Raw genomic sequence first — 14,227 nt, forward strand, 5'->3', positions numbered from 1 at the left:
GCGGTACATCCCGAGTCCATGGGGCTCGTAGGGACAGGCCATTATAGACCACGCCTAGATCTTCCCCCGAAGAGATTAGACCTTTGAGGAACGTTGTGATGCACATAATGGCTGGATGGAGACTGCTGATTATCGATCCCTGGAAGGGGGCCAGGATGGACTAAGCGGGCACACATGGACGGGGCCAGGCCTGAAGAGAGACGCCACCTTGCGAACAAGGAGTTAACGTAGGTCCACGAGACGCCAGGCCAGGCAGAGAAAAACTGATGGGAACTCCACCAGGAGGGGGCCGCTCCATGGAAGCGAGCTAATTCCCCAGGTTACTAAGCAGGAGGCACAAGTGGGTGAGTCTAACCGTCCTTACACTGACATTGGCAAAAAAGTGGGAAGTGGCTAATATAGTTGGGAGGACACAAAGCTGAGGTAGGTCAGCTAATACAAGAGAAGGATCTGGATATCGACCGGAAATCGCTGGATAACCTTTATACTGAGTAAATAGTAAGAGGATGACATTAATAGTTGAAGGAGCAACTGCAGCATTATTAGGGATTAATACGAGAATTTAGTTAAAAGGGGGACGCATCATGGAAGTAACGAGAGGAAGAGAAGAGAGGGGGAGTACTGGTTTGATCACAGAATGCACTATGAGCCCCAACCGTAAATCGGCCTTTAAAAAAAGCTAATCAATTAGGATCATCAGGTATGAGGTATTCTAGTAGAGAAGAGGAGGTGTAGTTACCGTTATACAAGGCACTGGTGAGACCTCATCGGAAACTGTGTGCAGTTCTGGTCTCCCATGGTTAAGAAGGATGAAATTCAAAACTGAACAGGTACAAGAGGAAGGCTACGTAGGAGAACCGAGAATGGAAACTGTCTTATGAAAGAGACTGAAAGCTTGAGTTGTTAACCTAGATCAAAGAGAGCTGAGGGAGAATATGATTGCTCTTAAAAATTGTCAGAGGGATAAATATCAGGGAGGGAGAGGAATATTTAAGCTAGTACCAAATGTGACCGACAAGAACAAATGGAGTATAAACTGTGACACTGAGGAACTTAGACTTGGAAGTAAAGCAGGTTTCTAACCAATTAATAGGAGTGAAGTTCTGGAACAGGGCGCTTCAAGGAGGAGTGGGGGCAAAAGACAGTATTGGCTTCAACTAACTGATAATCATGGAGGGATGGTTATGAGGGGTATGGCCTAATTTTGCCTATAAATTGATCTGTGATTATTAGGAGGTAAATAGCACAAGTCTGTTATGATGGGATGTAGATGGGTAGGACTGAGTTCTACAGAGAAGTCTTCCTGGGTGCTCTCTGTAAGTCTGCGCTCCATGTTCAGGGTTTTAACTGATCACCATATTTGGGGTCAGGAAGGGATTTTCCTCCAGGGATTGGCAGCAGGCCCTGGAGGTTTTCGCCTCCCTGCAGGTCGTGGGGCATGGGTCTATTACTCTGAGGATCCTTCTCTTCATCTTTGGAGGTCTTGAAACTACGATTGATGGACTCAAATAACTCAGAGGGACTAGTAGGGGTTTGTTACAGGAGTGGTTGTTAGATCTGTGGCTCTCATTGGAGAGGAGGCAGACAGAAGACTGAGGAGATACCTGAGCCATTAGCAATTATTTTGAAAAGTCATGGAAGATGGTAAAATTCCAGGGGACTGGAAAAGGGTAAATATAGTGACCATCTATAAAAAATTGAATAAGGACAACCCAGGGAATTACAGACCAGTCAGCTGAACTTCAGTACCTGAAAAGATAATGGAGCAAATAATTAAGCAATCCATTTCCAGACATCTGGAAGATAATAAGGTGATAAATAACAGTCAGCATGTATTTGTCAAGAATAAATCATGTCAACCCAACCTAATAACTCTTTTTTGACAGAGTAACAAATCTTGTGGATGGGGAAGTGGAGCAGAAGATGTGGTATATCTCTACTTTAGTAAGGCTTTTGATACTGTCTCGCATGACCTTCTCATAAACGAACTAGGGAAATACAACCTAGATGGAGCTACTATAAGGTGGGTGCATTACTGGTTGGAAAACCATTCCCAGAGAGTAGTTATCAGTGGTCCATGGTCAAGCTGGAAGGGCATATCAAGAGAAGGCCCACAGATCAGTTCTGGGTCCAGTTCTGTTCAATATCTTCATCAATGATTTAGACAATGGCATACAAAGTACACTTATAAACCCCCCAAGATGGGAGGAGTCGCAAGTCCTTTGGAGGATAGGATTAAAATTCAGAATGATCTGGACAAAGTGGAGAAATGGTCTGAAGTAAATATTTTGAAATATTCCACTTAGGAAGGAACAATCAGTTGCGTGCATACAAACTGGGAAAAAACTGCCTACGAAGGAGTACTGTGGAAAGGGATCTGGGGGTTATAATGGATCACAATTTACATCTGAGTCAGCAGTGTAACACTGTTGCAAAAAAAGCAAACATCATTCTGGGATGTATTAGCAGGAGTGTTGTAAGCAAGACACGAAATAATTCCTTAGCTCTACTCTGCACTGATTAGGCCTCAACTGAAGTATTGTGTCTCGTTTTGGGTGCCACATTTCAGGAAAGATGTGGGCAAATGGAGAAAGTCCAGAGAAGAGCCACAAAAATTATTAAAGATCTAGAAAACATGACCCGTGAAGGAACATTGAAAAAATTGGATTTGTCTAATCTGGAGAAGAGAAGAATGAGGGGGGACATGATAACCGTTTTGAAGTATATAAAGGTTGTTACAAGGAGGGAGAAAAATTGTTCTCTTTAACCTCTGAGAACAGGACAAGAAGTAATGGGCTAAAATTGCAGCAAAGGCATTAGGAAAAACTTCCTGTCAGGGTGGTTAAGCACTGGTATAAATTGCTTAGGGAGGTTGTGGAATCTCCATCATTGGAGATTTTTTAGAGCAGGTTAGACAAACACCTGTCAGGGTTGGTCTAGATAATGCTTAGTCCTGCACTGAGTGCAGGGGACTGCACTAGAAGAGCTCTTGCGGTCCCTTCCAGTCCTGTTTCTGTGACTTGCACAAGGATCTGAACCTTGGAGCCAAATGAAGACTTGGAAAAAGTAGTGGAATTACACACACTTATGCTAAGTCTGAATTTGGTCCTTCATAGTCCCAGATTCCTAAGTGAGTTTTTGTATGTCTGTGCAATTAAAGTTCAGGATGTGAATTTGCTTTTACCTTATGTTCCTGCTAGGCTATAATGCATGAAAATAAAGAAACAATCTGATTTTTATTAACATAACTGGATCTACAATTAATGTTCAGTACATACTTTATTTTGAAGATTACAAAATGATGATCTCTAACTTTTTTAAAAATTCAATTTTTTCCAAACTCTGTGAGGGTGAAATTCAGGTATTCACTGTAGTCAGTTGGCCTGAGCTCTTTTTATTTGACTAAGTGAAGTTATATGCTTGTTTCTCATATTGTGTGCCATGAGTCATGACTAGGCTTTATAAATATGGATGCACTTTAGTGGTAAGCCACAACAGCAGTATCTGCATTAATAGGCTATTTGTGCATCCCTCAGGTGCATTGTGAGGTATGAGGTTGAGAGGACTTTTTAACAGCGTGAAGTGCAACAACAGCTTATGAATGCACACACAGGTCTGTCTTATTGTTACCAGACTAGAATATGGCTGCTCACATTTAAATATTTACAATGTTTTTAAAATTACATACATAAAACTAGTCTAAAGAAAGTTATTAAGGTTACAAAGAGCTTGGCTACTGTAGTAAACGTCTGTCTCAAATCTGGACTTAGAGTTCAACATCTGAGTGTTTACTGGGAACCTCCCCTAAGCTTATACCCAGCTTGGATCTTACTTCGCTGCCACCAGATAAGATTTAGGCTCTTATCAGCCTGGGTTCCCCAAATTCCTTGGGGGGAACCCCCTCTCTGGCCTCCCCCACTTTCCCTGGGAGGACCCCCAAGACCCAGACCCCTGGGTCTCCCTATCTCAAACGGGAAAACAAGTTCCTCCCCCTTGTCTCCTCGTTATCTGCTCCCCCCGCTTCCCTCCCTGGGTGAGCCTGGGCGATGCAGTACTTAACTCCTTGAAGGCAAAACAAAGAGGGAAATCACCCTCCCCCTGAGGCGATGCCTTCAAATCTAGTAAAGCTAATATAAAGAGATTTTCTACTCCCCTTTCCTGTAGCCTCACCAGAGAAAAACCAAAAACCTCAACCAGGTTTTAAAAAGAAAACTTTATATAAAAAAGAAAGAAAATACAGAACAATAATACTGCATTAAGAAACTCAATACAGGCTCTTGCTTATAAGAAAATATGAATAAACCGTCTGATTTAAAAGATAGCCCAATTAAACCAGTCCAGCACAGTACAACACACATGTAAATACAACACAAAGCATATCACAGCCTATTTGCCTTGTTGCCTTTGTACTCACACTTTGTAGGAGAATGTTAGAAAGAAATAGGAGTTAGCAGGAAAGCTGTTTCCTCCATAGCCGGGAGAAACAAAAGACCCAGAGTACACAATTCCCGCCCCTGACTTTTAAAAAATCCAGTTCTCTGATTGGTCCTCTGGTCAGGTGTTTGGTTCCCTTTGTTCACCCTTTACAGGTAAAAGAAAATTAACCCTTACCTTACCTATCTACTTATGACAGCTACATTAGAAAGTTGTAATGCTTTAATTATGCCAGGATAGTTGAGAGTTCAGCCTCCTTATTGGGATCAGTTATATAGCACAATTGGAGATTTATACAGGTAGTAGCTATTCTCACAGGGAAAAGAAAATTATACTGACATAAATCTTCTTTATACCAATATAACTGCACTTATACTAGGGTTTTTGCCAATATAACTACATATCTTTAAAAAACACGTCCTTTACCAAAAGAGTTATTCCAGTGTAGATCAGGCCGAAGTCAAGCATTCAAAAGTTTAAAAATGTCAAATTTACAGTTTTCTGTGCAACACTAATTCTGCCCCCTTTCTTCATCCATGTTGTGCATTAAACGAGGCAAAGGTGCTGGGAGAAAATCCTGTGCGATCATGTAATGACAGACTGTAACATAAAACATTACAGTTGTGCAGGTAACTGTAAATTTGGCATTTTCTAAGTTGATTTTGCAACCTATATAATATTCATCTAAGCAATGTTTTGCATGCAATTTCCTAGGTTTTTTTTAAAAGGAAAAAGCTAAACACAAATTCTGTTTTGTTTTGTTTTAAAAGGGAAAGTGGAGAGTTTTTAAACAGTTTATAACTCAAAATAGTCTACATAGCAAGCCTCAGTACCCAGGTCAACAGACTTGGGCTTCTGCTGCTGCACTAAAAATAGCTGGGTAGACAATTGTGGCTCAGGCTCTGAAGACCCACTCCATCCCTGGGCTTCAGAACCCAAGCCCCAGCCTGAGCTGCATGTCTAAACTGCTATTTTTAGTGCTGCAGAACAAGCCTGAGTGTGTCATCCTGGGCTCTGAGACTCATTGCCACTCACTATGTAGACGTACCCTCAGTTAACCTGCATGGAATTTCATGGCACCAAGAAAAGGCACTCTTCTAATCTTAGGGCTTTTTCCCTGCAAAATTTCAAAGACCTGCTGCATACAAGGAAACAATGGAGGTGACACAACTTTACAAAAAGGGTCAGAAGAATCTTCTATAATGGAAACTACAGTATTGGGCAATCTAATAACACTGCTCTCCTGTGTAACTGAAAGGAGATATGAGATATAGTGGCAGTGTTGTTTTCACAGCAGAGTTACCTTGAGCTATCTGAGTGTTGTCCCTAACTTGAGTTCTGTCCATACCCACAAACCCATAACTCAAGAGTTGTGGTACTTTTAACTTGAATTGTCTGGCCTGAGAGGGGGTAGAAGCTAATGCTTAAGGTAGCACAATTTGTCAGCTGATTGCAATCACTCTGTGCAAATCAAGTGTTATTTTGCAGTGGCTCTCACTCAAGCCAGGCTAACTCGAGAGGAATAATTCAAGTATGAATCACTCAACCTTACACTGTTTGAATCTCCATGCTTATTTAGATACCCTGCATATACTTACATTCATAATATTGTTGCATGAAAATAAAAAGGTGTAACATACACAGTGAGGAGCAGAAGGTGTAAGTAAAAATGGTTCTCACTCAACATAGCATATCCCTTTTCTGGCTCAGTGGCATATACCAATATAGACTCCCCTATGCAATGGTAAAGCAGCATAAAGTCTAAGGAAGTCTGAGTATAAGGAGATTCGGCTTACCCCACTTTATAATTTGTGTCTGAATTTGGCTTTTGGAGTCCAAAGCTATACACTAGTCTCCAACAGTGATTCTGATTCTTCAGAGACATCACTATCATAACCATGGTTTGATCAGTATGGAATGTCACTGCACCACATGAGAAATATACCTGAGATTAAATAAACAGGTTTCCTTCTCAAGCTATAACATTTCTCTTTGGTAGTTGATAATCATCCTGTATATCCAATTGTATAATAAAGTTCTGGTCTATAACTGAAATCCTTATTGTGCGTACTTCTGGCTGATGTGGGAGAAGTTGTTCTATGTGCATGTCCTCATCTCTGCCCCCAACAATCAGTGGCAGTGGGAGAAGCTTGTAGAGGGAACCATTCTGCAGGGATGCTGCTTTCAGCTTTCTGCATTCCCTTTCTCATTTCTGCTCAGTGTAAGTGGAGGGGAGCATCTGGCCCATGGCTATTTCCTGTATTCTTTCTGGTGAAATTTACTCATATAAAGAGCTCTGTGTAGCACTTTATCTAAAGATGCACTTTTGTTATCCCATGCAATTCCACAAAGTGTGCATTCAGGCACAAAGAGCACAATCTGCTGTCCCCCATGAAATATGTATACAAACCCCTTGGGTGCCAGTTAAGATGTATGGTGTACATCCTGCACAAAGGCATTAATATGGTTTAGCCATGCATCCCTTGCTTCTCCTCTTGTGCCTTATAAAGTGGGGCTTTTTCTTAAATGAGGGCACAAGGAGAAGAGTTAAATAACATTTGAAAGGGTGCCTCAAACATAGCTGACTACAGAAAATTATACCTTGCAGTATGTGAGCAAAATGTGCTATTGCTGTTTAGGATGAAGGTCACCCTTCTTGAATAAATGAAATTGGAGAAGGAGTAGTTTCTCCATTCCTCTTCCTGGCTATTGGGTTGTGGGACTGCAGTGCTGTTGTTCCAGCTATTGTCCAGAATAGCTATCACTACTGCTCTGTATCTCCTATGCAGAGTTTCTGGTCCTTTTGATGTGCATAATACATGGATCTGCTCTCGAGCCTCTCATTTAATAGTGAGTGTGTGTTTGCTGTACTTTCCCCATGCAAGGCATGCAATAAGTCCAGAGACTTCCCTCCGCCTATGCCATCCACTGCCATTCTATCCATGGTTCCCCAGAGACCCTCTCTGGCCTTAAATAGAACCTACCAAAAGTTTTGTACTGCCTCTCTGCCCCAAGTAGAATCAATGATGATTTTCATTCCAAACCAAAGAACATAGTTGTAGAGAAATACAGCTCCTGTTTATCTAGACATTGTTACTTTGCAGTTCTGTTTTAAGAAGAATACTGAATACACTGTGGCCTATATTTTCAAACATGTTCACTCACTTTGGATGTCTGAGACATGCAGGGTCTGCTTTTCAGAGGTGCTCAGCATCTATATTTCCTGTTGAAGCCCATTGGAATTGTAGATGGTCAGCCCATCTGTAAAGTTAGGCCCTATGTATCTCAGGCCGAGCAGTCAATGTTGAAGCCACCCTAAGTTAATGGAAAATGGAAAGTGGAGGCCTTTGACTTTCCCCCCACACATCATTACACATGTAGTTTGGCTATGTTGAGGTATGGTTGCAACATGCTTTCACACTTAGTTAACTGTGCTGTTGTTGAGATCTGCATGGATCTTTTACAAGTTCTTTTTTTGGTAGCCAGTCTACTGGATCATAAGAAGCAGTATGGTGTGGAAACACTAAGGTCAAGGTTAAAAAGAGCCTGACTTTCCCACGTTGACTTTCTCCTCTTGGGCAACCCGAGACCCCTATGCTGCCAGCTGAAAGACATCATCCTCTTCACAGCAGTGATGTAGGCCTGTATCTCCAACAGAGCAACAAAAGCATCCACTCTTAGTCAAAAGGAAAACAGCCACAGAGCAGTGGGAGAGAGCACACATCTAGCTCATTCAGTGGAGAGACCTAAAAACTGTTGCTTCCCCTGTGGCCACCAATGCCTCAGCTTTGCCTTCTGCCCTGTTTATATGTGAGGCATTGGATGTTAGGACTGCAGGACCAGGTACAAGACTCCGGGGCTGATTCTGTAGGTGCAACCAGCTGTAATCCGTAACTGATGTAGATCTGTGTGAATATTTTATTAAACACGTGCTTGTTCGTCCTAACCCTCAACATCTCCCCACCCAAACCAGCTAATGATAGCTGAACATGGAACTTATGTGAAATTTCAAATGTACCTATCTTTAACATTTTAAAGCAGAATTGGATTTCTTCACCAGCTTCAACGATTTCTACTCTAGTTTTAAACAATTTTACATTTTACAATTTCATTCCTTGTGTCTTCTAGATGAAAGGACAGCTGGTAAATGGATACAGTAGGCATCAAACAAGCATTCTCTTCGATGCCTTTGTTTGTTATTCTGTGAATGTAAGAGATGTCTCTAGTCAGTTAAAAGAATATACTATCTAAATTAGAATAATAAAACCAGATTATGTCAAAAAGGCTAAAAATATAAATCCACCCTTCAGGTCTGATCTGGCAAACATTTCCACACGTGCATAACTTTACTCACGTGACAATGCTCATAGAACTCAGTGAGCCTATTTACATCCTTAAAGGTAAACGTGTGTGTTTGCAGATTTGGGACTTTAGCTAAGAAGTATTGACCAAAAATCTAGTAAGTGACTGTAGCTCAGAATTTTCCTGTTTCCAGAATGAAGCTACACTCTATTCAGACAAAAATGAAAAGTAAGCGGCAATGCTATTAATGTGCTCTTGGACTGGTTTATGTAATTTGCTTTTGTTGCTTGATTTACAAATTGTTTTCCAACACTTCATATTTTGCCACCTTTTTTCCTTCTCTTGGGGAAAGCTTTTTGTGTGACAGGCTTATAGATTGATCTCCTCCTTAACTGCAAGATTCTAATCTCAGCTTTGCCAATGACTGTCTCAGTTTATCATTTGTAAGAAGAATTATACACTGCTTTTTGCCTAGTCTCACAGAAGCTTTTAAGGCACAAATAATATTTATAAGATACTTTCAAATATATGTTTATAAAAAGCAAAATAATTATTACCTTTGGTTTCTGTATGCTCTTTTTATTAATACTGTATATATGCATCTACAATCATTCTTTTTGCCTCTAATTTTTTTAACAGAGGATAGAGAATACATTGCAATGCTTCCATGAAACATTGTAGGAAAACTGAACAGCCTCTGTATTTAACACCATATTCATAAAAGTTTAAAAGAGAATTAAGAGGGTTATGGTATTATTTCATAAGCTTTGCTGTTAGAAATGTACTGCATAGCACTTCATATTGCTGTGTTCTTAAACAGAAGAATCCCAAGTACAATTAGGTATGAGAAATTCTAATAAATATAAGCTGTATTTGTTAAAGTACAGTAAAATAGACTTTGACTTTGCGATATGTTTAATGTTCCACAGCTAACACTGAAACCAAGGGGAGAGGGTCCACAAGAGATACTAAGGGAAAAGAACACGTCTGTCCATGTGACTGTGCCTCTAGTTGCATTTCACTTAAATGGGAAACTGCCCTTATTCCATTTGCGGAAAAACAATGGAATCCATTTTGCTCTTCTGATACATTTTGGACCCTCCCTACATGTGATAGAGGAAGGTGGTAAGTATTAAACAGATTTCTTTTTTTTTTTTGGAATGGTGAGCAGGTCCTGGTTCACTTCTGGGCAGAACAGCACTAAAGGATTATTCTCCTTTGACTGAGCCTGATGCGATTTAGCTAGGGGCTGTGGAAGGGAGGAAGGGAAACAGATGCCAGTTATATAAGTAGCAAGACTCTTTGTGATCATGAAGCCTGCTATTCTGTGTTTCATCTGTATTTTATATCCATTTAGAGGACTTTGATGCTTTAACCTGAGTTAATGTTTCAGGTTAGATCATGGTGTTTCCTTCTGTGCTGTGTTATTCAACAATAAAATCCAAATAATGCAGCAGAGGAAAGAAGTTGCAATTTGTGTGCAACTGAGGGTTAGGAAAGCCTACGCCAGAGTCCCGAATTACAATGTAAATGGGTGCATTAGGAGTCATTGCATAAAGAAAATCCTTATGGTTGGCATGGTAGGTTGTGCATAAGACAAATAGTATTTAATATGTTTCATAAAACAGGAACAAAGAAGAGTCAACGAATAACTCAAGGAGGATAAAGCATGTTTGATAGCTCTTCTTCCCTTTGAAAGATCCTTTGGCATCTCCAGAACAGCCACCATAACTTATACAGTCAAAAAGTCTGTATAGCTAAAGAAATATTTCCACAGTTTTGTTCTATGATGAATGAGAGTTGCAGAAGTCCTATGGACAGGGCCGGTGCAAGGATGTTTCGCGCCCCTAGGCGAAACTTCCACCTTGCGCACCCCGCACCCTTGCCCTGAGGTGCCCCCCCGCAGCAGTTCCCCCTGTCCACCCTGAGGCGCTCCCCTTGCGGAAGCTCCCCACCCTCTGCCCTGAGGCACCCCCTCCGCCCCAGCTCACCCCTGATCCGCGCACGAGCACCCCAAGCACGCCGTGCCCACTTCACTTCTCCCGCCTCCCAGGCTTGCAATGTCCAAGCTGATTGGTGCCGCAAGCCTGGGAGGCAGGAGAAGTGAAGCAGCCACAGCATGCTAGGGGAGGAGGCAGGGCAGGGGTGAGCTGGGGCGGGGAGTTGTCATAAACAGATGGTTCAGGGTTAATGTCTTTTTCCTGTAAAGGGTTAACTAGCAGTAAACTTGGAACACCTGACCGGAGGACCAATCAGGAGACAAGATACTTTCAAATCTCGGTGGAGGGAAGCCTTTGTTTGTGCTTTCTGGGTTTTTTTTCTTTTTCTCTCTGGGTTCTGAGAGGGACCAGACATGTAAGCAGATATCTCCAAGTTTCTGAAACAGCCTCTTCTGTTCAATTTAGTTAAGTACCAGTTAGAAAGGCGGTTTAGTCTTTTAAGTGTTTTCTTATTTTGCAAATGTGTATTTTGCTGGAAGGATTGTATCGCTGTTTGCTGCAACTTGTATTTGTGCTGGGGGGACGATTCTCTCTAGTGTCTATAAGCTGAAAGACCCTGTAACATTTTCCATCTTGATTTTACAGAGACAATTTTTCATTTTTTCTTTTATTAAAAGTTTTTCTTTTTAAGAACCTGATTTTTTTTTTTGTGAGAGACCCAAGGGGACGAGTCTGCACTCACCAGGGAATTGGTGGGAGAAAGGAGAGAAGGGGGAGAGGAAAAACCTGATTTCTCTCTGTGTTAGTATCACTGTCTCTCTCTCAGGGAGAGTCTGGGAGGGGGAGTGGGGAAGGTGGATTTCCCCTCTGTAAGATTCAAGGAGTTGAATCACAGCGATCTCCTAGTGTAACCTATGGAAGGGAGGATCTGGGAGGAAGAGAAGAGGGGAATGGTTTTTCCCTTTGTTTTGAGACCCAAGGGGCTTTGGGTCTTGGGGGTCCCCAGGGAAGGGTTTGGGGGCCAGAAAGTGCCCCAAAACACTATATTTTTGGGTTGTGGCAGCTCTACCATTTCTAAGCTAGTAATTAAGCTTAGGGGGGTTCATGCTGCTACCCCATCTTTTGGACGCTAAGGTTCAGAGTGGGGGTTCATACCTTAACAAGAGTTCCCCTGCGTACCGCCCCCCCTTACTTGCTGCAGGCGGCCTTCCTCATGCTCCCCTGACCCAGCTCCCCCGCCTAAATGCTGGTAGCGACCAGGGAGGCCGAAGAAAATGGTCCCCCCAAATCCTAGTACCCTAGGCAACCACCTAGGTCGCCTAAATGGTTGCACTGGCCCTGCCTATGGAATTTCTTAAATGATGATTATAATAGCTTAAATATCTTAGGTAGAGTAACTCTCAGTTTTGCTTATTCAGGGTTCTGCCTATCAAAGTTTGACTGAAACTGGCAAAACCAAATAGCTGTTGTTTAACTTACAAGCCCTAGTGGCAAAGTCTGCATTTCTTGTAAGTTGTACAAGACTTTAACACTGTGAGATAAATATTGGTTTATGTTTTCAGAAATGACTAGTGATTTTTTTTCACTTGTTAAAGAAACCTGAAAGATATCTGATTTTCAGAGGCCAAAATCACTAGTTACTTTTGAAAATTTAGATGCATATCTTTCAGAATTCCCTGTCATGTGAATGTTTCGCTTTTTTCCTCCTCCTCTCTCTTCCCCATATTCCATATAGCATACAACATAAGCTTCAGCTAAGAGCTGCATGAGCAGAACTTTGCTTGAAATCAGCTTCTTCAGATTGTATGTGACTTTCCGAGACGTTACCACAGAGGTCCAATAACTGTAAACATTTGAACAGTTGAGTGCATTTTCTAAGAGGCTACAAATTCCCTAAAGAATATCATACAAGCCATATAGCTTACATGAATGAAATTGGATGAGATTTTTCATTTTTGCAAATACTAAAAGAAAGGCAAATTGGTTGGTTCCTTCACACCGTTCTACTTTCATCCCCACATTCTGAACTTCAAGAGGAAAGTTCTCAAAGGGAGTTCCTACCTGTTTCATAGACTGCTTCAGATACTGAAGTAAAATGATCTTCTACTGTATATTGTGCCAACCGGAGTGTCTCCAAGCCTCGAACTGAATCATTTCCTCTGGTCCAGTAAAACTGGACATCATTGATATTATAGCCCCCTGTAATTATAGAGAAACCAACCAGTGAACGTTTTTGTTAAATATAATAAATAGTTTATGTAGAACATGTTTGTCTATGATCCTTTGCCATTTGTAAAAAAAGTAAAATTGGATTATAAATAATGCCATTGTATGACAAAATTTGAAAATTTAATTTGAGTGCCCGGTCTCAAAAGAAATACTAAAGGTGGTGTAGAAAAATAAAAGCTGGTGTAAACTGACAAATAAAAGGATGAGTTGTATAGGACATTTAAAGGCAAAGCCCATCAAGTCCGACAGGAAGAGGGAAAATTGTTGGAGCTTGGAAATGCAGAGCTTATAAACTACATATGCTATAACACGAAGACTTCTTTGCAGGCTACCGGTTGTGCATGCTTTAGGGAAGGCTTCTCTTAACCGGCATAAATGATTGGCACCCAAGGTGGGAGAAGTATCATATAACAGACCTCAACTGTGCTGTGTATACATTAATTAGTACATGGCTTATACATTGATAAAACACCTTTGAAGTGTATTTTACATTAAATTAGAGAGTGGGCAGTTTGTACATTCATATATATGGTCCAGTTGAGAATATATTGATGTACACCTAGGTATTAAGAGCAAGCATTTCAATATCTATTTTTGTTTACACAGATCAATCATATCTGCATTTGCCTGACCCTCAGTCTCATTGTTGCTCACTCTGCTGCCTTATGGAATACTGCAACTCAAAGTGCATATTGAGTTCACTGTAAAGTGATGTTCATACTGATGTCCAAAATAGCTTTCAGTCACTTCAAAAAATGCAGATGTTCATTATTCCAGGTTTCATCTAACTTTATGAACTAGCAGTGGATAAAAACAATTCTTGAAGCCTGAGAAAGTTGTGAGCAAGCACACTACAGAAAGGAGGCTTTTATTTTCTTTAATAGTCTCCATTTTTTGGAAAGGCAAATAGTTCTATCTGAGCAATTCACAGATTTAGAGCATATTTTGGTATCAAAATATATTCAAAATATTAATCTTATCCATTACTACTAATAAAAAGTTTCGTGGGGCTCTTCATGAGTATCAGGCAAATTGCATTTTGCATATAAATATTACATTGTTTCCCCACTCTAACATTATTCTTAGGGTAGGGGCATGAGTTATGTATATCACAACATGTTAGAGAAAGTTTGTATTGACAAAAGCTTTGAAACTGATAGGAACAAAACCATATTATTTTCCTTTAATTCTCTTGTCTCTTTAAATGACATTGAGTGGGAGGAGCTAACTTTTACATCCATACTAATACCTCAATCCTGCAGACTTCTCATGTTCTTTATGCGCTGTAAGTAGTCCCAAAGAAGTTAATAGGATACTCACAA

General features: G+C 40.8%; 1 protein-coding gene across 1 annotated transcript in view; it reads right to left on the reverse strand.

Moving 5' to 3' along the window:
* The window catches only part of LOC116826651 (gamma-aminobutyric acid receptor subunit pi-like), a 58,663-nt gene that overhangs the window by 9,395 nt on the left and 35,041 nt on the right, over positions 1-14,227 (reverse strand). Inside the window, exon 6 of the mRNA XM_032783526.1 lies at positions 12,738-12,875. Within this exon, the coding sequence (XP_032639417.1) occupies positions 12,738-12,875 (138 nt within the window). The remainder of the gene's footprint in view (positions 1-12,737; positions 12,876-14,227) is intronic.

Source organism: Chelonoidis abingdonii, chromosome 15 (genome assembly GCF_003597395.2).
Source record: "Chelonoidis abingdonii isolate Lonesome George chromosome 15, CheloAbing_2.0, whole genome shotgun sequence".
Classification (NCBI taxonomy): Eukaryota; Metazoa; Chordata; order Testudines; family Testudinidae; genus Chelonoidis; species Chelonoidis abingdonii.